This window comes from Carica papaya, chromosome 4, assembly GCF_054855325.1.
Source record: "Carica papaya isolate Zhongbai chromosome 4, ASM5485532v1, whole genome shotgun sequence".
Taxonomy (NCBI): Eukaryota; Viridiplantae; Streptophyta; class Magnoliopsida; order Brassicales; family Caricaceae; genus Carica; species Carica papaya.
In genome coordinates, this window is record NC_142312.1 from 30,377,558 (window position 1) to 30,400,580 (window position 23,023).

Consider the following 23,023-nt stretch of genomic DNA (forward strand, 5'->3'; position numbering starts at 1 on the left):
GGTAATTAAAGACTTGCAAACGTATGCATGGAAACTGATGGAGGTGGAATCCTTCAGATGATGGATTATAGAAGTGATTCATATAATATAATATAATATATATGAAAGAAGCATTAGTTCTAATTTTACTCCTATATACATGCATATATATATATATATATATATATACTTTCACGAATACAAGAAACAGATGGCATACAAGGAAAGAGCAAGAAAATAAAATCTTAAAGTTTATGTGTGCAGCAGCTGATGATGGTGGACAAGTACTGTATGGTTCTAATGAGGACTTGGAACAAGAACTCAGCATCTTCTCACAAAAGTCTTGAATATTGATGAATCTCAGTGGCAAATGGCAAGAAGCTGATTGCAATGCAAGAAATATAATATAAAAGAAACATAAGTATATGTATATAAATATCTATACAAACAAAGAAGAAAGAACTACTATAACTATATCCATACAAAGCAAGAAGCTGATTAAAGAACTTCAAGAAAGTAAGAAAGAGTATCACATATATATAACATATAAAAAAAATTACTCCTATGATTACGCGCATGGAAAAACTTGAATGAAGAAATTATAGAAACGATACATATATATATATATATAAAAGGAATAGGAACAACTGGCAACAACCGTACTTGTTTAGGACAAGTGTGCCAACTTGTCGAGATCAGCAGAAGTTCTAGTCAGCATGCCAACTCATCCCACAGACCGTAGACAAATACGCATGGCCGACAACTGGAATGCAATCGTCCTCAGTTTAAGAGCCAAATCTTTTCTTTCTGAAAACCGTTAAAACTGCATGTACCTCATGCTTATTCCGCGTTGTTTTTTTGTTCTCTGTTGTCTCATGTGTTATTTTTATTTTCTGTCTGTTAAGAGCCAAAGAGCTCTATAAATGTATTCTCCTTTTAACCAAGATGACTATGAATGAAGATTACATTTTGCTGTGAATTGTCCAGCTTCCATACACAATACCAAAATAATTGTTTTCTTAACTTGGTATCAGAGCTCAAGGCATAATGGCAGGAGAGAACAGCAACTCCTCAACCTTCAACCCAACACCTCAAAGAGTTTAAACTCTATCTAGTAACTCAATGAGCTCTGTGTGTACTCTGAAACTCAATCACGACAATTATTTCCTCTAAAAAAACTTGGTACTCCCAATCATAAGAGGAAACAAACTTGAAAGTTACCTCACCGGCACCAAATCAAGCCCACCTGAGTACACAGAAAGAACCATAGAAGGAAGTGTTGAAATTGAAGTCATAGTAAATTCAGAATTTGAAGACTGGTTTGCACAAGATCAGATGCTGCTGGGTTGGCTTTACAGCTCCACTGAAACTAACATAGCCTCCGAACTGATGGGGCATTCAACATCAAAACTCCTTTGGGAAGGAATCCGTGATCTTTTCACAGTTAAAATACAAGCAAATATAATCTACTACAAACGAAAATTTGTTAAAATGCAAAAGGGCAACTTGAAGATGGAAGAATACTTCAAATCCATCAAACAAATTATTAATAACCTTGCCCTAGCAGGACATCATGTTACTCTGTAGGATCTCACCTCACAAGTTCTTACTAGTTTATATTCCTCTGAATACAACTCACTCGTGTGTAGAATCACGGAGAAAGAAAGCATAAGTTGGGTCGAACTACAATCTCGACTACTCAATTATGAAAAACGGCTACAACAACTCAACTTGACCACGGCCACTCTAAACCTCGAACGTCCCTCAGCGCATTTCTCCAGCATCAAAAATAACAGAACTCATCAGAACTTACCATCTCAATCAATTAATAGAGGAGGATGACGCAACAGCTCTTTTAACATAGGAGTTCGTCACAACAACAGAAGAGGAGCAAGAGCTAGTGGAAACTCCAGACCAATCTGCCAGGTGTGTGGCAAAATTGGCCACACTATTGTTTACTGCTATTACCGATATGACAATAGCTACATGGGAACCATCCCAGAAAACTATCCAAAGGCATATCAAAGTTCAACCTTTTCAACAACTCCTGAAGACACCCTTGAAGATCCACTTTGCTATGTTGACAGTGGTGCTAACAATCATGTAATAGGAGATGCCAACATACTGCAGTCCAAGCAACAATATAAAGGAAGTGAAATTCTCATGATTGGAAATGGTGAGAAAATGTCCATCAAACACGTTGCTAAGATAAACATTCACACTCCCAAAAATAGAAAACTAACATTAAACAAAGTCTTGCATGTACCAAAGATCAATAAAAACTTACTGAGTATTTCTCAACTTACCTCCACTAACAATGTTGAAATTACCTTTGACTCATCTTCCTGTTTTGTGAAGGACAAAGCTACAAGCAAGGTGCTGCTGCTAGGGAAGCTTAAAGTCGGCTTATATTGCTCGGGCTCATCAGGATCAACTCCTCCTATTCATCCTTGTTGTCAAGCCTTCTTCAGTGGCAGACATAATCAAACCCCTGAATCAAGAATCTTGATGTGGCATAGAAGATTAGGACACCCATCTTCAAAAACTTAATCTGTCATCCTGAAATCATGTAACGAATCATTTAAATTTAATGAAAATATATTTTGTGATGCATGTTAACTGGGCAAGTCTCATCTTCTTCCTTACACTCTGTTTTTATCAAATGCAAAAGCCCCCTTCAAAATTGTTCACACTGATGTTTGGGGACTATTTACTCTCTCTTCTCTCTCTGGCCATAGGTACTATGTAATTTTCATTGATGATTATAGTCGATTCACTTGCCTTTATCCACTAAAATAGAAATCAAAAGTCCTTCAAGCCTTTACTCTATTCAAACACTAAAAAAGAAACTCAGTTTGGAAAGAAAATAAAGTGTCTTCAATCAGACATGGGAGAAGAATTCACTGGCCTAGCCCAGACTCTCCAAAATAATGGGATTAGGATAAGATACTCATGCCCCTACTCTTCAACTCAAAATGGATGTGCTGAAAGGAAACATCGGCATATAACCGAAACTAGTCTCACTCTTTTTGTCGAGTTAGGTGTACCATTGAAATACTGGCTTGATGCCTTTGAAACAACCATATTCTTGATCAATAGAATGCCTACACCTACCTTGAATCAGTTTTCAATACTAGAAAAATTTTACCACAAAAAGCCTAATTACAAACAACTTAAGACCTTTAGGTGTGCCTGTTTTCCTTGCCTACGACCGTATTAAAACCACAAACTCTCCTTCCACTCAACAAAATGTGTTTTTTTTAGTTACAGTCCACTACACAAGGGATACAAATGTCTCAGTCCCACCGGCAAAATACATGTTTTCAGAAATGTTGTCTTCAATGAACTAAAATTCCCTTATCACCATGGCTTCGTAAAAACATATCAACCCAAAACTGTTTCTACAATCACACCGTCTTCTTAGTTGAACATATCTTCCAATCCAACACCTCTTATCCCAGAAAGTCCAAGCAGACAATTCACTGAAGAAACTCTAGCACCAGCTTCCTCTCCTGTGGCAGAGTCATCACCGCAACACTCACCAAGAGATGAAGAACCAGTGTCCTATCCCAGTCAAAGCATAACACCATCAGAACAAGAAGAAGAGAGAATACAAGTTGAAAATACGCTGATAGAAGCACCAAGACACCAGATGATGACCAAAGCTCAAGCAGGGATCTTTAAACCAAGAAACATGCCACAAGACTTCCAACTATTCAAAGTAGTGATGGTAAGAGATATATATATATATCTTATCATTTTTATATCAGTTCCCACAAAGTTTAAAACCCAGCAATTTTACAATTGTGCATTCAAATGAAAATCCAAAAGCTTCAATTCTGAAAGTTCTACCATAAAATAGAATCAAAAGGGCAATACATCCACTTTGAAGATTCTGGTTTTGGTATATCAAGGTCTCTCCAAATGACAAGGAACATACTTCAATTCCAAATAAATATTGACGAAAATTTCTAATCGATTGCGTCTGTTTGACATGAGACCACCAATTAAATTATAAGATCATTTTTCTTGCATCCTTGAGTTATCATGGACAGATGCTACATCGTCGTCTTTTTTCTTTCCTATGCATTTGCTTGTAGAGAAGTCTCTTCCTTTTTTAATGACCAAATAAAACAATTAGCTGGTCATGGTACTGCATGATTAGAATCTGAAACATTCCCTTCCTTTCCCTTTTTCTTCGGCTTGCGCTTCTTCTGCTTTTGCTTGAGCCTAATTTGATCCTTCACACTCTTCTCCCATTCTTTTCTGTGCTTTTGGTAAAGCAGCATTGCAGCTCGTGCATCTTCTATCTGAAACAACAGATAAAGGTCCTATATCAGCTCCCACAGAAATATTGGAGCTGCAGGAAACTACATTCCAGTATAATGTTCTGAATTTGTAAATTACCATGTTTGTTGTCTTGGTTAATTGCCATGAGCACAAAACACACAATTTGATAGTTAAAAATAGAATAACAACTATGCTCAAACATCAAAGTATGGAAGTTCAGAAAAAAGTAACAGTTATTTGAACAAACAAGATCAACCCAGTTATCAAGAACTCTAAGTTTAATCGTCTCAAAAAAAAAGAAAGCTTTCTTTTCCTCTCTTTCTCTCTCGGGTCCTTGCAAAGCATGTAAGAAGCAAGTATAGGATTAACTCACCGGGCAGTGCTCCCCATTTTGGATATGAACACCAAGAAACTCAGCAGCAAGATGCCTAAGAGCCTTTCTTCTCCGTTCCCTGATTTTCCAATAACCCATCTTTAGTTTAAGAAGACACAATAAAGTAGCTGCAACTAACAATTGAGCCCAACATAACATGGTGATAAAGTCACAACTTTAAAAATGGCAGGTACTCTGATGTGTCCCGGATGTACTTCTTCGGATGAGTTAGTAGTAATACCTATAAAGAAAGAGAATCCATGTCAAAATCTCAGAACCATTTTTCAACGCAATCTGCTAAACTGGAAACTGGATCGTTAAGACCTTAAGATCATTATGCAAGGCATGCCCCACAAGAATTCTTCCTTTAATTAACTCTGCTACTTTCTTTTGAACAATTCGAAAATCCTTTGCTGCAAGAAAGACATTGGATGGTCAACAAATGTAATAATTCTGTATGCATATTATCTACGGGTCACTTCCAAAATAAACTTTTACTAAATGGAGAAGGGGACAGTTATTGAAGCATTTCTCATTATTTGCTACCATTAGATTGTGGACCAAATGCTGAGATGTATCAGTCAACAGTTCAAATTTGCACTTATTTTTAACTCTAACGTGTAAATCCCACAAAACCATTCTTTGAAAAAAAAAAAAAGTCCCACATTATGAAAGTCACTCAAGATCTGCAAGCTTTCAAGGGAAAACAGTCCATCTACAACGGGAACCCCGCAGATAACCATGACTATCAAAGACAATCACAAACAACCTGGTATACCGCATACTGCTCCCAATTTCTTTTTTTTTGGGGGGGGGGGGGGGGGGGCGGGGGTGGTGGGTTTTGGGGAAGAGGGGAAGGAGAATAAAAGATTACAAAGAAGGAACATCAACCTTTCCTCAAATCTCGAGGTCGGATACCACTAATTTGTGTCCGGAAGTCAACAACACGTTCAACTGGGCGAACAAACTCATCGTATACAACATTTCCCCACCTGTTTACCTGCCATTAACTGAAATAATTATAAGTGCATAACATATGAATATAATTATAACCTTTATTCAACCAAAGAAAGACTTCAATACATTTTTTTAGAGAACTAAGACCATTTATCATTTTGACCGTAATACTCAGATAAAACCTACAATGCAAAAGAGTCAAATGAAGCACCTCGTCCCTTAAAGGCTAATTATGCCAAAAGGCACGGATGAAGTACTTACTGCATTATTTCATGCTGAAGAACAGCATACCCCAAAATGAGAGTTGATAGAGAAGTAGAATCATTAAATATTAGACTCTATATATAAGGTGACAGTGACCTCATCTAAACTGTGTTTTGACTTCATAATGAAGGGAAGACACAAAGTAACACGGATAAAACCAATATATACATAATATATTTATTTTCTGTGTAAAAATGAAACAGGTTCACCATGCCATTTAACTTACTGGGTACAGCTGGACTAGAAAGTTATGGGAAGTTGACTTAAAATTTGTAGGGCAGAGCTGGGTGGTGGATGGTTACATTCTGGACGAAACTTGGGCATGGCAACATGTGGCATGTTCTGAACGGCAAAGAAAAAACCTACATTGTCACACTTTCTGTTTTATGAAAAATTTGGGGACAAGAAACTCGAGCATTTGAAGGAGATATATCATCTTTCCAAAAGAAAGTGCGACAGATCTGGTTCTTTGAAGGAGATATATAATCCACCTTTTGGGTTTAACCATAAGGTCAAAGAAGCAGATCTTTTAGACCTTACTAAAGCTTCCTCTATCTTTTATACATAGGCTATAGTTCATCCCTTGGTGCCCTATTTATGATACATTTATATTTTTATATAAAAAAGAAAATGAGACCCAGTAGGATTCATCAAAGAATATGACCACTAGCAGGACTAATGGGAAAAGGAAGCAATCACATGGCACAGCGAACCAGGTTTCAAGTACTTCATGCAGACTACAAAAGAAACGGCATTAAGATCAGTTGTCACTGACAGAACCCCTAAGAACACAAAAAATATTCCAGCAAGATAATAATTCCAAAAAACAAACTGGCAGAAAAGTATATTTACATCATGTGTTCTAAGCACTTTACTTAAAATTTGAATAACATCAGAGTTCATCTTTAAGCATGCACCACAGTCGATCATATTGATTGAAATGATTGATAAAATGATGCGGAGGGGAACAAATTAGTACCAATGTAATTCTTCCAAGAGCACTTTTGCTTCCTTGACTAACACCAACCATTTCACAATCCATTGCCACCACATCTGTCAAACTGCAAATGTTTCATGAGTGATGCAAGAGTAAAAAAATAATAATAAGACACGGAAAAAAAAGACCACAAGAACTCAGCTTTTAAAATAAAGATGTAATCAGCATCTTCAACTTTAAGATAATGTATCTTTGCCCGAAAACGTCATAAGAAAGGAACTAAGCAAACAAATTTCTATCTCCTTTGCAAGAAGAAGGAAAATACCTTGAGTTCTTTTTCATCACAATCAATATGGAGTCAACAACTTGGGCAAAGGTTTGACAATAATAAACAAAAAATTACTGTGAAAGTCTTTCAAGAAGAAGAAGAAATCAATCACTAATAAAACTTTGGGAAAGTCAACCAAGGGGCTCTGGGTATTTTTGTTAATTTTAGCTATGACTAGCACTTTCAAAATAAAATGAATTGTAGAAGTTGGACTTCTCAAGAAGAAATCCTTGCACTTATCTAGGATTTAATGTGATCTTTAGGATCACAACCTAGTCATTACTTTTCATTTTGCTCATTGATTCCAGATTGCTTCTCGGTTCACGTGAGCTTAACAATAATGTTCCCTTCTGCTAAAATCTATCATGTTCCTATTTTATTACTAAATCTTAATCATTTGATAGGTAGAATTTATTTATTGTTAATATATTCAAAATACAATTGAACTAACTGCACTCATATATCCAATTCTATAATTATTTATTTGTATTTCACTTGTAAATATTAGACAGAGAATTGCCTCATAACTAAAGACCTATTGTCTCCTGAGAATAATAAAAATTCTATTTTTACTGAAACTTTTATCCCGTTTGTATTTGATTCTCATTCATATTCAATAAACTAGAAATTTAACCTAAACACGTGGTAAGATCTTTCTGATGGATTCTGAACATAAACCTTGAGAATTTTTTCTCATTTAAGCTTCTAACCCCAGAGAATATTATCATAAAACGTGAAGACCCTCAAGCATGGATCACTAAGTAATTGAAAAGTTATACACGAAAAGAATCAACTCTTTCAAAATCTTTCTCTCTTACTGAATTCAACTCCCCCAATGCTATTAAATTCATCTCTCCTCTGTCCACAATCTACCATGAACGCAGGACACCACATAAAAGATACAACAAAAAGCTAAAACAGTTTATGGCACTCACTAGTTAAAATATTTGAAATAATTAAGATAATGAAGGACTCCATCTTTTACTAATAAAAAATAGGCACCTGCAATCGTCATTTACTGGAGTAAGGGGATTACTCTTAGAACCATCAAGCTCCGCATCAGGTCTCTCTTTCCGCTTCCCTGCAAGGAGTAAATGCAACCATAATCGGCATAAATAACAAAGCCAGCAGAAACAAACGAATAAAATTGGCTAAAAGAACGAACTGAAACCAACGGTTTGTTTGGTTAGCGAATTAAATACGCTTCATCAGTTTTCAAAAGCAAACAATAATTGATACCCAGAAGGAGCTTTGAAAAAAAAATGATGGGTTTTTACCTAAAATCGAATTTGAGGTCTGAGGTTCTTGATCTTTTGAGCGTTGACATTGCTTAGAGCAATGAGCTTTCAGTTTCTGATGAAACAACAAAAACAAACCAGTCAAAACATATAAACTAAGTTCATATTATATACAGAGAGAGGGAGAGAAAGAGAGAGAGAGAGAGAGAGAGAGAGAGAGAGAGAGAGAGAGAGAGAGAGAGGGATTTGTATGTATAGAATAAAAAGATAGAAAGAGACTTGCTGGAGTTGAACCCAGTTGGGATTAAGATGTGGCTGCTTAGGGTTTTTCTTCAGATTGGTACCCATCTTGCCTCACGCGGTAGAAACAGACAAGCGCAACTAAACAGTGAAGTAACAGAGACGCCGGAACAGAAACTACAAGGAAGAAAACCGAGTGATTTTACCCAAACAGGGCCGCCGGCATGGCTCTTACTTTCTTGTGTTTTTATTGGGTTGCTTTCAGGTCAAGCTGAGGTGGAGGAGCAAACGACGCCGTTTCAATTGGTTGTGGGATGGACCGCTTGTGTACAATCCATGTCCAAAAAGAAAGCTAATGTATGTTTAGTGTAAGATTTATAATTTAATGTTGACAAAATTAGATTATAATATAATTGTTTACAATAAAGAAATATATTTGTTAAATTATTATAACAACAAAGACAAATTAAAAATACAATAATTATATTATTAATGTAAAATGTAAATTATATAGTATATATTAGTAATTTGTGGAAAGATGTATAGCATGAAGTACTTGAATATATCGGTACTTTGTATTTATTATAAATATTTTTTATTTTTGAAGTAAAATAATATTTTGTTATATAATTATACATAAAATTACAGAAAAATTAATTTTATATTTTATAATGATAATATATGATAATTTTAATTAATAAATGACACGCATAGTAAATAACATAAATTCGAGACCGAAATAAGCAATGGTCTTATCATCTTCGTAATTGGGATTGATTTCCTCACAGGCACTCTTCATTTTATATCTTTAGACCGTTTAAAGGTGTATGTTTGTAAGCCCATGCTAAAGTTTCAATCAATTCCTGCCAATAACCACGTTAAGAAATTAAGAACATAAATCTAGTAGTCCAAACAAAATATTCGAATAAGAACGTTTACGCCCAGACTGATAAACTATTCATACCAAATGGATTATATTCATTGATAAGTTGTGAAGAGTTTAACAATAGATAATCTCTTAACCATCCCATCAAATAAGTGAAAGATGTATTAAACTGTGCAATGTTACCCTACCATAATGTGATATATTTCCAATGCCAATAAAAAGTAACATATCCAATAGTATTTAACATCCAAAAAACTACCAAATAAAATATGTTCCAAGCCGAAATATCATGAGTACCACCTCGTCTCAGACATCGCAAGAAAAACTATAACCGAAATCTTTTTTTATCTAACATTAACTTGGCATTAACGTCAATTATAAATATAAAATTAATTTTTTATTATTTTGTATTTTATGAATACTGATAATTCGTTATGTGTATGTCAATTATGTAGTGCTTGGAATAGCATGTTTAGAGATCAAAAAAGATCGTGCATAAAAAAATACTTCATTCTTAAAGTATTGTATACAAGAAAATGTTCAATTACCATAATCAAGTAACCCACCAACATTATTAGCGAACATTTGATAAATTAGAGACCTAAAAAGCAGACATTTTGTTGAAAAAACAAGGATATGAAATATGATATTTTCTTTTATCTTAATGGATGGAAAGACTGATTCGTTTATGATCAAATATTAAGGACCATATGTCTTCAAAACGCACAAGCAAACCTACCATACGATTGGAAATTTGCTTATGCTACCTACTTAGTTCAAGTTTATATATATGACACTAAAAACGAACAATCTAGCATGCGTGCGATAAAGTACGATAAATTTATATGCTAATGGTTATATTATATAACACAAACACGTGCATTTTTTTCTTCTTAATTTCAAAAATAATAATAATTGAAATTTTGTAATTATTTATAAAACTTACATGTTAAGTAATCATGAAGAGTTTTAAGCATAAATTATAAATGATTTGAAAGATATCTTTAGACGAAAATAATGTGTTGGTTAAATCCTTTGAAATGGTCAAAGATAGATTATGAACATAAAAAATCTAAGGACTCAATTTAAGATTAATGAAAAAAGAGTTTATAAAAATCGTGGGTAATATTGGAAACACATGCAATGAAAAAGATATATAATCGTAGTATTAGAATAGTTTATTACAATATATACTAAATTGTGTCGATCTTATCTACCTTTACAAGATCCTTATTTTTTTCTTATAGTGAAAATGGATTCAACGAGGATATTAGTTATAGTGTTTTATATGAAATTAGATCTAAGATAATGATAAGGATAAGGACAAAACTAAGCATGAGATAATTTTTTGCTTACATAATTCATAATAGGATTGTGGAGGTACAACTATATTGACTTCGAAAAAATTATACCAATAGTTTTTTATGCATGGTTGTAGTATAACTGAAGCTAGAAGACCATCATATATATGTTATCATCATAAAAAAATTAAGAACTGAAATATCTAAAGGATTGACTGAAACTATATGGAGAAGAAATAAACACATCCTCCAAAGTAAGTATATAATATCATAGCTATATAATAGTGCAATTAGTCAATGTCAATAAAGTATTTATTTATCTTAACACATGACATGATCGGGTGACTACAATCTTTTACCAAAGCTCTATAAATAATTGTTCAAATGAACTTTATTATGAAATCTAAACGTACTACGATTATAGATACACATCTTCATGTGAAGTAGTTCAATAGATATTTACTTTTGATATTTAACATATATATTTCTCTAATTGATATAATAAAATTCTTATTAATTATCTGCTAATGTTTGTTCAAGATAAACAATAGTTTAATGGAAGCACGATATATACTTATCTAACATGAACTTCAATATGATAAAGCTTTTCTACCTATTGAATATAAGAAACTTCTTTTAGCTACAATAGAAATAGAAATTTTTTCTTAGAATTATCGTGGTTGTTTTTTTCAAGATAACGGAGGAATATTTTTAAATAATGGATATGATGGAATACGAAAAATGTTTTTATTGAAAACATTATCTGCAAGGTATGCTTTCAAAATAAAATAATAATAATGTTGACTGTTAATCGAGCAACATCACATCTCTCATCCTTCCAAGTGATTAAACAACTCACTTTATATTTGTTATTCCTACAAATGGCTGTAAGGAATCGACTTACAACATCAAACAAGGAAGTTTTTAAGTTCATTTATTAATTGAAACAACACTTATTATTTGGGATAAGACTCATAAGATGCATAGATTTAGTTTAGAAGAATTGGATAGAACTTTAAGAGATAGTTTTATATTTTTAAATTTAAATAATTCAGAACAATTTTTTTACGATAAAGTTGTTGTATTTGGAGTAGAGTTTTGAAGATCTTCTTATTCGAATTTGAAATATCTGAGAAATTTTCACAGTGAATTTTAGACATTAAAAATGGTCAAATAAATAATCATAATGACAGTAAAATAGTAATAAAAATTCTTTAAAATATTCTCATTACATAAAAATGAGAACACACTTAAAACTGTTGTAAACAGTACATATCTATTTTTATTACAAAATATACAAAATCCTCAATATTTTTAAGAAATAGTTATTATTATTTATATAAGTAGCAAAGTAAAAAAAGTCAATTACTATAATTTTTTACTACAAGACAATGAAAAATATATAAAAGATAAACGATAGTGCAAACAAACTTCAGAATGTTTACACTGAAATTTTTGAACAACATCAAATATTCAGAACTTTAGAAACATATTTTGAAACTTAAAACAAGTATCTCAATTTAGGAACACAAACCAATCATCTAGTTTATATAGAACGGGATTAATAATTACACAGATTACATAACTGAATTATATAAGGAAAAGTAATATTAGGTAATAATATTGGACACATAATTTTTTTCCTCGAATGAAACAATAATGATGTTATAAAAATGATTCACGTATCTTATACATTATAAGAGAAAAAATTATCAGTTGAACGTAAATGTCATTGACACACTACTGTTAATGATACAAATAATTTTAATGACTAAACACGATATTATAAATAAAATTATATACCAACAAAGCACGACTATATTTTTCTTCTCTTATAGAATAATGAGTTTCTATACTAAGTTAAATAGTTAACGTAATTAAATATGATCTAAATACAAAATCAACGATAAACTTCTTATTAATAATTTATATTAATTAGATTTTAACTCGTTAAATAAACATTATTATTATGGAAAAATTTTAATTTTAAATAATTTTTCAAAAAAAAGTGAAATTCCAAAAATACCCTTTCCAAAAATATCTATTTTAGAAATATTAACTCGAAGAATAAAAAAAAATTGAGGAAATTCTGGATGGGGAGATAAAAAGCCGAAAGGTACATCGGCATCGCTACCCTGGCGCGTGAAAGGAACGCTAGAGGGGATTCTCAGTTGCAACTACAAAAAGGCATCAGCAGAGCGGAAGATTGAAAGTTCGAAAACGAAAAGAAAAGTAGGCTGGCCGGAAATTGAAACGCCGAATCAAAAAAATTGCTACGAATTCGGCGCTCCTACTGTAAATCTTCCATACAATCTGTTCATCTTCTGATTGTTGACGGTTCTCTGCAGCAGTTATGGGGAGAGGAAAGTTCAAGGCCAAGCCCACCGGTCACCGCCACTTCTCCACTCCTGAAGAGCTCCGTACTCCCTCTCTCTCTCTCTCTATCCATATATATATCTTTTGCTATACGTATATATCTTTATCTATGCGTCTATCGTGTTTATATTAGTAGATTTTGTGTGTGCATATACATATTTTTTGTTTTGTATAAATAAGAGACATTCGTATTATATGGATGCGTGAGGGTATATCTTGCTTTGTGCGATTAAGACCAGATCTAGGGAATATTATCGTCGTTTTGCATATTGGATTGAGTTGATTGTAAACAATCAGTGGTCGTTCGGGCTAATGACTCGTGGTTTAAAAAAAAATCGGGGGAGCTTTACACGAAGTTGATTCGAGGTGGAATTTCGGTTATAGTTGAAAACTACAAGTTCTTAAGATTTGGTTTAAACTCTATTAAATAATAGTAATTTAAGTAATTTGGCTCACAATATTCGAGGAAGATATCAGATATGTTTACTGTGGAAACGTGTTCGATCGGTTGATTCTTCATCCATTTTTTACTAGAGCTCTTTGTAGCTGGTATATAACCAAGTGTGAGAAATGCATAAAGCACTATTAGAAATGGATAGAAGATGATTATTTTGATAATCTTTGTTTGTAAATTGGGTCAATGTGCTATTGATTAAGGGCTTTGTTTGCTTCGATACTTTATTTGACCTAAGCTGATTCTTGTGGTTGCAGTTGCTGGTACCTCTGCTCGACCTCGCACTTTCAAACGGGTATGACTGTTCTTTAAAAGGTTTTGTGTTTGGCACTAATTTCTCATTGACGAAATTAGATAGTCTGTGCAGTTTTATGAATGTCCTCCCTTTTTCTTTGTTTAAAATATAAAGCAATAGTCTTTGTAGTGAAGAATGGAATCTTTTGCAATTTGTTTTGCGGTACCCATTTTGATGACTGCTTCCAGTTTGACAAAACGAAGCTATATTTATCTAAACAAGGAGATGGCAGTCTAAAACATGTGAATGTCAATGTATTGTTCTACTTTCACACTGTTGACTTTGTTACAGTGTACATGAACGATTCCAAGCAGTTATTATCATTCTTTTGTTTTTGTTAAAAAACTGATTTGTAACATTTTATCCATTCCTTGGTCTTTATCAATTGAGATGATGCATGGAATTTTTCATGTTTGTCTATCTATCCTATTAAATTTCACGGTGATTTTGTTGAAGCTCATAACAAAAAGTAATTTTGTGATGCTTTTTTTCTTTGTATTGTTTGCTACATGATTTTATCGTTTATTAGGAATCCTATGTTGTAAGAATTTAAGTTCAAATTTTTGTTTGATAATTACTCTTTATCCCTCACTCACTTGTACACTTGTCGTTTCAATTAAGCAGAAAGTGCTTTTAATTTGTATCAGGAAGAAGCTGAATTGGAGGAAGAAGAATCTGAAGAGGAAGTGGAAGTGGACGAAGAGAGTGAGGTTATTATATGACTTATCTGAGTATTCGCATACAATATTTGTCTAAATAGTTTATATTGCCTTTTTTATTGCACTTAAAATTGCTCTAAACTGGTGCAGAAACAGAAAGGTACCCAGGGAATTATTGAGATTGATAATCCTAACTTGGCAAAACCAAAGAATCTGAAGGCTAAAGATGCTGATGTAAGTTTTACGTATAATTCTTATAAACACGCTCTTCAGTCTTATTTTTACAAAATTCCTAACTGTTCACGTTGTTCAAACGTTACATCTAGGTTGGCAGAACAACTGAATTATCAAGGCGTGAAAGGTAATCTTATCTTTTTATGGCATCAGTATCAGTAAAATACTTTCGTACACCTGCTTGTGGTCTGCTTACTTTATGAAACATCAGTTTTATATATTTATCTTTTTTTTTCCTAATAAAAATTTATATTGTGCATAAGAATTCTTTACTCTGCTTCTTAATTCCGTTATAAATCCGGGACTTTGAGAATTCTGTATCATGCCAATAGAGTTTCTAAAAACTGAATGAGGTGCTATCTATTAACTCCATCAAGACTTGCACGTGAAGTTTTATTAAAAAAAGACAGCGCACATGGATGATACTGAAATTTTAGTACGGATTAGTTTTTGGAAGGGAAAAAAAACAAACACTTAAACAATGTGAATCTATAATCATGAATACTTATCACATGAATAATCTGAATTCTTATTAAGGTTTTCTTTTCAAAAGGAAAAAGAAGGAAAAATAAAACTATCATGTGAATCTATAACTATCACTTGTTTATTAATGTAATTATTGATATTCTTTTATTCTGGCTAAGACTAATTGACAAGATAACAGGATAATTTGGAGGATCTTGTGAGCCAGAAAAGAAAAGATTATTTCAGGGTTTTTCTACATGTAAACCGCCGTAGTTTCTTTCTGTGTTTTAATGTGGCCCTTTCCTCTTCGATAAAAATATCTAAATGCTGGTGAAAACTTTTAGAACTACGTTTTTTCAAGCGTAGTTGTAGAAGTTTCAATCATTGATTTGATGCTCTTAAATATTATTATTTTATTTTCGGAAAAAAAAGAAGTTTCAGTTATTGATGGGAAAAAATGTTAAAACAGAAATATGAATGAGTTGTCCTCATAAATGATCTAGAATATGTCTTCCGTTTTCCCAAACAATGGGTGCTTTTATGGCTGAAGATTAGTGGGCCAGTTTCAAAGTTGAAGTAGGGCCCAGCATAGTCTGTGTCAAAGGCTTGTTAAATTACTGTAGTTATTTTCAATGTCTTTAATTGGAAATTCGACTTGAAATGTTTGTCTTTTTGTAGCTTGTTGTGCTGATTGAACCTATTAACTGCCATCTGTTTCTGCATATTGAAGATGCTGAATATACGATGATTTTTTTTTTAAATTCAAAAGAACAAAAAAACCATAGGTCATATTTTTGAACTTTGATCTTTTAAGTCAAATGTAATTGATTTGCATTTACACATTTGGGTTCAGTTTCTGAGGGTTGAGGCTTGTGAATGCAGTTTTGACCTGTTATATTGAGCAATGTGTTTGTATTTGGATGAGGATTCATACTTTTGTTGTAAATTTGACCATGATGTTTACAGAGAGGAGATAGAAAAGCAAAAAGCTCATGAGCGATATATGAGGCTGCAGGAACAAGGGAAAACCGAACAAGCAAGAAAAGATTTGGGTAATTATTTTTTAACCAACTATATGCACCTCTGTTTCTTTGGCAAAATATAAAATGGTGAAAACTGATCTTTGCAAATATCCTTTAAAAAAGTTCCTGAACATGGCTACCATATTTTAACATCAGTCTAATGAAGTTTCCTTTCATCTGACTTACTGTTTTACTTCCTTTTCTATGGGAAGTAGCACCTTGCATGGTCTAATTCTTGTTTTATTCCTTGATCTCGACTAATTGATATTTAGGGCTTCATGATAATTTTTCCATCAAATTCACTCGACTCCTTTCTGCTATTATATTGAATTCCATAGTGGTGGATTTTTGTGCTTAGCTTGAATTGAACATGGAATAAAGTCATATTTTCGTTCCAATTATTATCTCTTTTTATTGAATTTTTATTTTTATTCCATACAATTGGTACATTTGTCATTTTTTGTTTTGAAAAATAAAGTACGAATTATTTTCATAGGCACCAAGAAGGCAACCTGTATAGAGGCATTTACAACTCAAATAAAATATCTTTAGTTCCCTAAGTTCCTCATTACAATAAATTGGATGACCCCAAATAAAAAAGCTTAGGGTCTAGAATCAAGAATCTTCAAAACTATCAAAATTAGAATTGATGCCCTCAAAATCTTTCTATTCCTTTCTTTTTATATGACCCAAAATATAGTCAGAAGGATAAGTCCTAATCTCTTATCCTCGTGAATGCCCTTCCAAGCACGAAGCTCCTCCTTAACCGAACTGAATTTGGTCCCAACAATCTAAATGCCAAACTCCAAAGCTAATGCACAAATGGACACCAGAAAAGAATATGCTGACAAGATTCTCTATTACTCTTGCACAAGAATCATCTATTCACTAAGATTTTTCCCTTTCATAATCAACTTATCCAAGGAAAGAATACTCTTCCCAAGTTGCCTTCTAAGAGAAAAAAGGCTACCCTCAACATCTTCTTATCCTTTACAAATTTGCTTAGCTGGAAAATCCTCTATCTCCATCACTCCTTTGCACAAATGCCCATAGAATGACTTCACCAAAAAGACACCGGAAGAGCTTAGCTTCCATTTCGGATTGTCTACTTCCAAACTATTTGATTTAACCAGTGATTAGCTTCCATGAGCTTCATATATTCTGTGATCTTCTGGTCCTTCAAATTACTAATCAAGTTCACATACCACACCTCATTACCTATGGATCGTACCCAGGACTGCCTACCAATGGCCTTCATTACTTCTAGCAACAGCAAAAGTGTTGGGAAATTAATGAGATAATAAGCCAGCCTCCATCAATTCATCCTTCCAAAATCTCATTCTTTCCCCTGAACCGACCCGCACCTTATATGATCCTCGAAATCCCCTTTTCCCACACAAATCTTCTTCCACGACCCCACACTGTATGGATCCTCTGGACTCTCAGAGAACCATCCCCAACCCTCCAGCCCATATCTAGCCTCTACCGTCCTTCTCTGTAGACTCCCCTGCTTCCCCACTAACCTCCAAAGTCACTTTCCTGGAAGAGCTTTATTGAACCCTACTAAAGATTCCAAGCCCAAACTTCCTCTCTGGGTAGACTGTTTCACCTTGTCCTGAGTTACCAAATGATATCTTCTCTGCATTGTTGCCTTATAGGGATGAGATTGTGTTGATAATCCGTTTGGTCTGGTACTCTAGTCCTGTTGCAAAGTGATTATGGGCTGCTTACATCAGTTTCAGCTGAAGATTTGAAATATTTAATGTTGTTCATGTTTTTAACATAATAGGATGCATTGATTGTTCATATGGTCTAATAACATAGTCTTGTTGCAAAGTGATCATTTGGCTACTTACATCAGCTTTAGCCAGGAACTTGAAACATTCTAATGTTGTTACCGGTTTTAGCATGGTATGGCCTGTTGGAAACTGGAGATGGTTTTAGATAATATATACATGTAAAGCATTTCTCTCACTCCCTTTATTAGAACTTGAAACATTCTAATGTTGTTACTGGTTTTAGCATAGTATGGCCTGTTGGAAACTGGAGATGGTTTTAGATAATATATACATGTAAAGCATTTCTCTCACTCCCTTTATTAGAACTTGAAACATTCTAATGTTGTTACTGGTTTTAGCATGGTATGGCCTGTTGGAAACTGGAGATGGTTTTAGATAATATATACATTTAAAGCATTTCTCTCACTCCCTTTAATAGAGAGAATTCTCCCTCCATAGGTTATTTCGTTCTTATCCTTTGTTGGCTGGCTGGTTCCTCCACTTATGCCATTTTTATCTCCTAGGAAATTCCTTAGTGATAGATGGGAGATTTTTTGACATAATCTTGGAAGGTGAAGTGCCAGACATATTAGAGTTACAGAGAATGGGTCAAAATCAAATTTCTTTATCTGTTCAGCTAGGAAAATAAATGGTTCTTTAGATCTCCCTTGCAATTTTCTTTTGGATTAGAGGTCATAGGTTGTGGTTTCGAGTCCTAAAGGAAGATGGCAACTTGCAGATCAGGCTTGGAAAATAACAAAAAGGCTGTTTACTTGGAACTAGAAGAAAGTAATGAGGGAGGTGCTAGAAGACTTCTCACTCTGAAGGGTACTCAAGCTGACAACTAGTTGAGGTTTTTCACAGAGGGTTGAACTTGTTGCTTTCATGAAATCTACATTTCTTGTTCTAATGCCACTGTGAATGGACCTCTGCATGTAAAGGATTTTCAGCTATTTACATGTTGGTTTGTATTTATAAATTTCTAGCCGATGTCCTCTCCATACGTTTGAGGCAAGTCGTTCGGCACGTGATGGGGAAGAGTGGACATGTATTTGTGGAAGGTTGCTAAATTCTTGATGCAGATTTAATTGCCTGAGAAGGTGGTGGAATTTATCTATAAGTCAAGGGAGGGATTTATATTATGTAAAATTGCATATAGAAAAAACCTATAATCATGTTCCCTGCTCTATATTCATATACTTGATCAGAGAGGTGGTGCAAGTGAATCAAAAGATGCATCTACTTCCTTTGCAATCTTAATCAATGGTTTGTATAGACTTCTTTCCCTCCTCTAAAGGTCTAAGACGAGGGGATTCTTGCACTCTGTCCTCTTTGTTAGTGTTATAAAGGCTCTTCACAGAACGTTGCTGAAGACTAATCTAGGCAAACTTGTCTACAGTTTGGTTGTTGGTAGTGGATCTTCTCGTAAGGAGATCACCTACTTATTATTTGCTAAGGACATCTTTTTTTTTTTCTATTGTGAAGAGAGTTCATGTTGAATATAAAATGTGTCTTGATTTTGCTTTAAGGTTGTCTCGGGGCTAAGAGTTAACCTTCGACTGTTATAAGATAGTCTCCTTTAGGAATGATGTAGGTAGTAGATATGTTGGCTGGGATTCTAGGGTGGAAAGTGACATCCTTTCCTCTCAAGTACCTCAATCTGCCTCTTGTTGCGAAGTTTAATGATCTCAGAGTGTGGGATCCAATCATCAAGGATGGAAAGAAAGTTCTCTATCTGGAAGAGGAAGTATAAGGGTGGAAGACTTACCCCATCAAAGTATTCTCTGACTTAGGAAAAGGGTGGTTCCTATATCATTTTATATGAGGATGATTTTTAGGAGCATAGGTGATATCATCTTGGGGCTTGGAACTCAATCAAGCATCCTAAGGTGCTTTTTTTTTTTACAAACAATATTTCTTTTTTTTTTGTGACTTCGTCCTTTGCATTTAAAGAACAGATTTTTAAAAATGATGTGATTCAACCTCAGACCCATTTGAATGTAGCAGACAACAGCGGGGCCCGAGAATTGATGTGTATCCGAATCATAGGAGCTAGTAATCGCCGATATGCTCATATTGGTGACGTTATTGTTGCTGTGATCAAGGAAGCAGTACCAAATACGCCTCTAGAAAGATCCGAAGTGATCAGAGCCGTAATTGTACGTACTTGAGCCTTGGAATCAGGTCAAAGGATGGGTTTTGAACAAGTCACTGTCGGATAAATGGCAGTTGCTATTTATGCATGGTAAAGGCCACTTCTGGAAGGAGGCAACTAGCAAATTTGAGGGGAGCAGGTGGAAAACGGCGGGGTTGTAGACACTTTTGGCGCTAGGCTGATGGAGTGGATTAGTGGGAGTGGAATCTGGTGCTACAACTGGTTCATTTGAGGGTTGGTAATGGGAGAAAGGTGAATTTCTGGCACGGTAGCTGGTTTGGGAATGTGCCCTTCAAAGTTATGGTTTTGGGTTTTTTTGAGTTCTCTCGAAGCAAAGATGCTTTAGTCAAGGATCTTTCGGGTGGGGATGATTTTACAACACCCTCCTGGAATATTTGACTTGCAATTTGAATGATTGGAATTTTTAGCTGCTTCATTGTCTTTGCTGTCTAGTTGCCAAGTTGACCCCACTGCATCTGCCAATCTGGTTACACCCTCTCGAGAATGGAGTATTTTCTGTTAAGTCCTATATTTGTCTTCTTTATCAATCTGAAGTTGCTTTTATAATATTTACCTTATCTGGAGGTAGATGTGGAAGAAAAAAGCATTGCCTTGTGTTGCTTTCTTTGCCTTTCAAGCAGCCTTGTGCAAAATGACACAAGTTGTAACTTACAGAAAAGAGGGAGAAGTCATCATCAATGGCTGCCTGTTGTGCCTTCGTGAGAATGCATTGCCTTCATTCTCTAATTATCTTTTTTGCTGCCCTGAGTCTAGGAGATCACAGAATTCAATCGTCAATCACCTGAACATCTCTTGAGCAGTAAGCGACTCAGTGGTAGAAAAATTTTGGGCACCCATTTGGTATAACCATTTCTTCTTTTGGTAGGGTAAGAGATCATTTGTTTCAGGGTTGAATTAGAGATCATTGGTCTCAAGGTAGGATAAGAGATCATTGGTTTCAGATCTTGAGTTTTTTGTTTAGAGGTCAGTCAATCTTTTCTGGGAAGGATCTTGGGATCATTATTGACATTTGGTGTTCTTCTGGATAGCTGTAATGTTTTCTTTATACGGGGGTAGCACCCACTTGGTGCTTTGTTTATAACATTCTTCTTCTTTAGAAGATAGCCAGTTTAAGTGTCATGTTCACTGCTTCCTTGTTTTTGGACATTGGCTCTACTAAATTGTTCAACTTCCATTTCATGTGAACCTTGAAGCTGAATAAGAAAGCGCTGCATCATATTGATGTTGATTATACTATTTATTAAATAGTTTGACTGAGAGACAAGAGACATCAAGTATAATTGGTTAATATTAAACTATAATTGGTTAGTTTTTCAATATTTATATACCACTATGCATGTGGAAGAGGCATCATTATCACTTTTTCTCTAGTTCTCCATCCATTTGTTATTTGATGAGATCTCTTTTCTCTGTAGAACTAGTATTTTGTTCATTGCTTTGACTTAAAGTTTATGTCACAGAGCGCTTAGCCCTGATACGGCAGCAAAGAGCGGAAGCTGCCAGGAAGCGAGAAGAAGAAAAAGCTGGTATGTCATAATTCATGTTGCTCAATTTTTGCATCACTTTTGCACAAGCCCCCATGGACTTTGTATTGCAAAATGTAGATAGCACAGCAAGATACAATTGCACATGCACATGCACCCACATGGATACGAACATTTTTCATTTATTGGGTAGTAATGGTCTTTCTATTTTTTGTGGCAGCCAAAGAACAGAAAAAGGCTGAAGCTCGCAAGTAAGCAGTTGAGGGCAATCAGCTTACTATTAGTGTTTCTTTTCCTTCAATGTTTGACACTTATGTTTGTCTGTATACTCAAAGCTTTATGTTTGGACAAAAGTGAAGGGGTTGCGGTGGGTGGCGGGTGCATGGGTATATTAAAGCCGATAAAGTTACGATACCTTTTAGAAATTACTGTATTTTATTCTATCTCATTGAGCATCTCATAATTTATATGCCAACTATTAATGTTTCATCAATTGGTGAAAAGATACCCGATTAACTGAAATGACATTAGGTCTCTGGGTCAGTTCGCTTATGTTTCGGCTGTTTAGGAAACTTTATGATAAGGAAATAAATAGTTACATAATTAGAATAGATTCTCCAGAGGAAGGTGATGAAGGTTGTGGTTGCCGATCTTTCCACTGGAGAAACATGAATGAATAAAAAATAATAAAAAGTATAGGAGGAAGCTTGGGATGGCGGTGCAGGTAGCCTCCCAAAATTGGGCAGAAGCCAGCACATTGCCTAGGAAAGAATCTGGTCCTATCCCATTATCAGAAGTTTGTTTCAACAAGTTGTATACTTGTTAATTATCTAAGTATATGTGGCTTAAGAGTAGTTAACTTTTAGTTCAAAAATCATCCTTATTCCCTTTTTAAAAAGTTAAACTTGTTAATCGGGCTCGAAGATTACAGGCATTTTGTACATTAGGGGCATTATGAGGGGGTCTCTATGCAACCAAAACACAAAAAGTTTCTTATAGCTTTTGCACGAACTGGTTGAATCCCGATGCTTTGCTTTCTCACTTACTGGGGAAACTTTCAAATCTAACCCAGAATTGGAATGTAATTAACAAGATTCTCTGTTCTCTCTGCTTTACCTTTGTGTTGGATAAGGTAGTCCAAGGTATTTTGTGGGTCTTAATTTGATGGAGCCGAAGGGGGGGGCACATATCAATGAGTAAAATATTAAGAGGGTTCATTTTAGAAGGTAGGGATTTGTTTGTTCCAAAATTTTCATCTGTAAAAAGTTCAGATTTTTAAGTAGATTA

General features: G+C 34.4%; 2 protein-coding genes across 2 annotated transcripts; one reads left to right on the plus strand and one right to left on the minus strand.

Moving 5' to 3' along the window:
* Positions 1-3,704: 3,704 nt before the first annotated feature.
* Positions 3,705-8,852, minus strand: LOC110812333 (Polynucleotidyl transferase, ribonuclease H-like superfamily protein). The gene is made up of 9 exons (XM_088218900.1): positions 8,646-8,852; positions 8,406-8,481; positions 8,131-8,209; positions 6,843-6,924; positions 5,534-5,642; positions 4,967-5,055; positions 4,819-4,883; positions 4,643-4,721; positions 3,705-4,289 (listed from the first exon to the last, which is right to left on the minus strand). Exons 1-9 carry the CDS (start codon positions 8,712-8,714, stop codon positions 4,125-4,127), a joined length of 813 nt encoding a protein of 270 aa, XP_088075026.1. The 5' UTR covers positions 8,715-8,852; the 3' UTR covers positions 3,705-4,124.
* A 4,144-nt stretch (positions 8,853-12,996) lies between these two features.
* Positions 12,997-22,229, plus strand: LOC110816243 (28 kDa heat/acid-stable phosphoprotein-like protein). The gene is made up of 8 exons (XM_022044361.2): positions 12,997-13,213; positions 13,881-13,918; positions 14,566-14,628; positions 14,728-14,811; positions 14,904-14,938; positions 16,243-16,328; positions 21,713-21,778; positions 21,957-22,229. The coding sequence occupies exons 1-8, from the start codon at positions 13,147-13,149 to the stop codon at positions 21,989-21,991; spliced, it is 474 nt and encodes a 157-aa protein (XP_021900053.1). The 5' UTR covers positions 12,997-13,146; the 3' UTR covers positions 21,992-22,229.
* Positions 22,230-23,023: the final 794 nt, after the last annotated feature.

Excerpts from the sequence above, each read along its gene's own strand:
- LOC110812333 (XM_088218900.1), bottom strand. The coding sequence starts at position 8,714 with ATGGGTACCAATCTGAAGAAAAACCCTAAGCAGCCACATCTTAATCCC. Across the intron at positions 8,482-8,645 it reads ACTGGGTTCAACTCCAGCAA|AAACTGAAAGCTCATTGCTC; the intron begins GTCTCTTTCTAT and ends TTGTTTCATCAG. Across the intron at positions 6,925-8,130 it reads CCAGTAAATGACGATTGCAG|TTTGACAGATGTGGTGGCAA; the intron begins GTGCCTATTTTT and ends AAACATTTGCAG.
- LOC110816243 (XM_022044361.2), top strand. The coding sequence starts at position 13,147 with ATGGGGAGAGGAAAGTTCAAGGCCAAGCCCACCGGTCACCGCCACTTC. Across the intron at positions 13,919-14,565 it reads GACCTCGCACTTTCAAACGG|GAAGAAGCTGAATTGGAGGA; the intron begins GTATGACTGTTC and ends AATTTGTATCAG. Across the intron at positions 14,939-16,242 it reads GAATTATCAAGGCGTGAAAG|AGAGGAGATAGAAAAGCAAA; the intron begins GTAATCTTATCT and ends TGATGTTTACAG.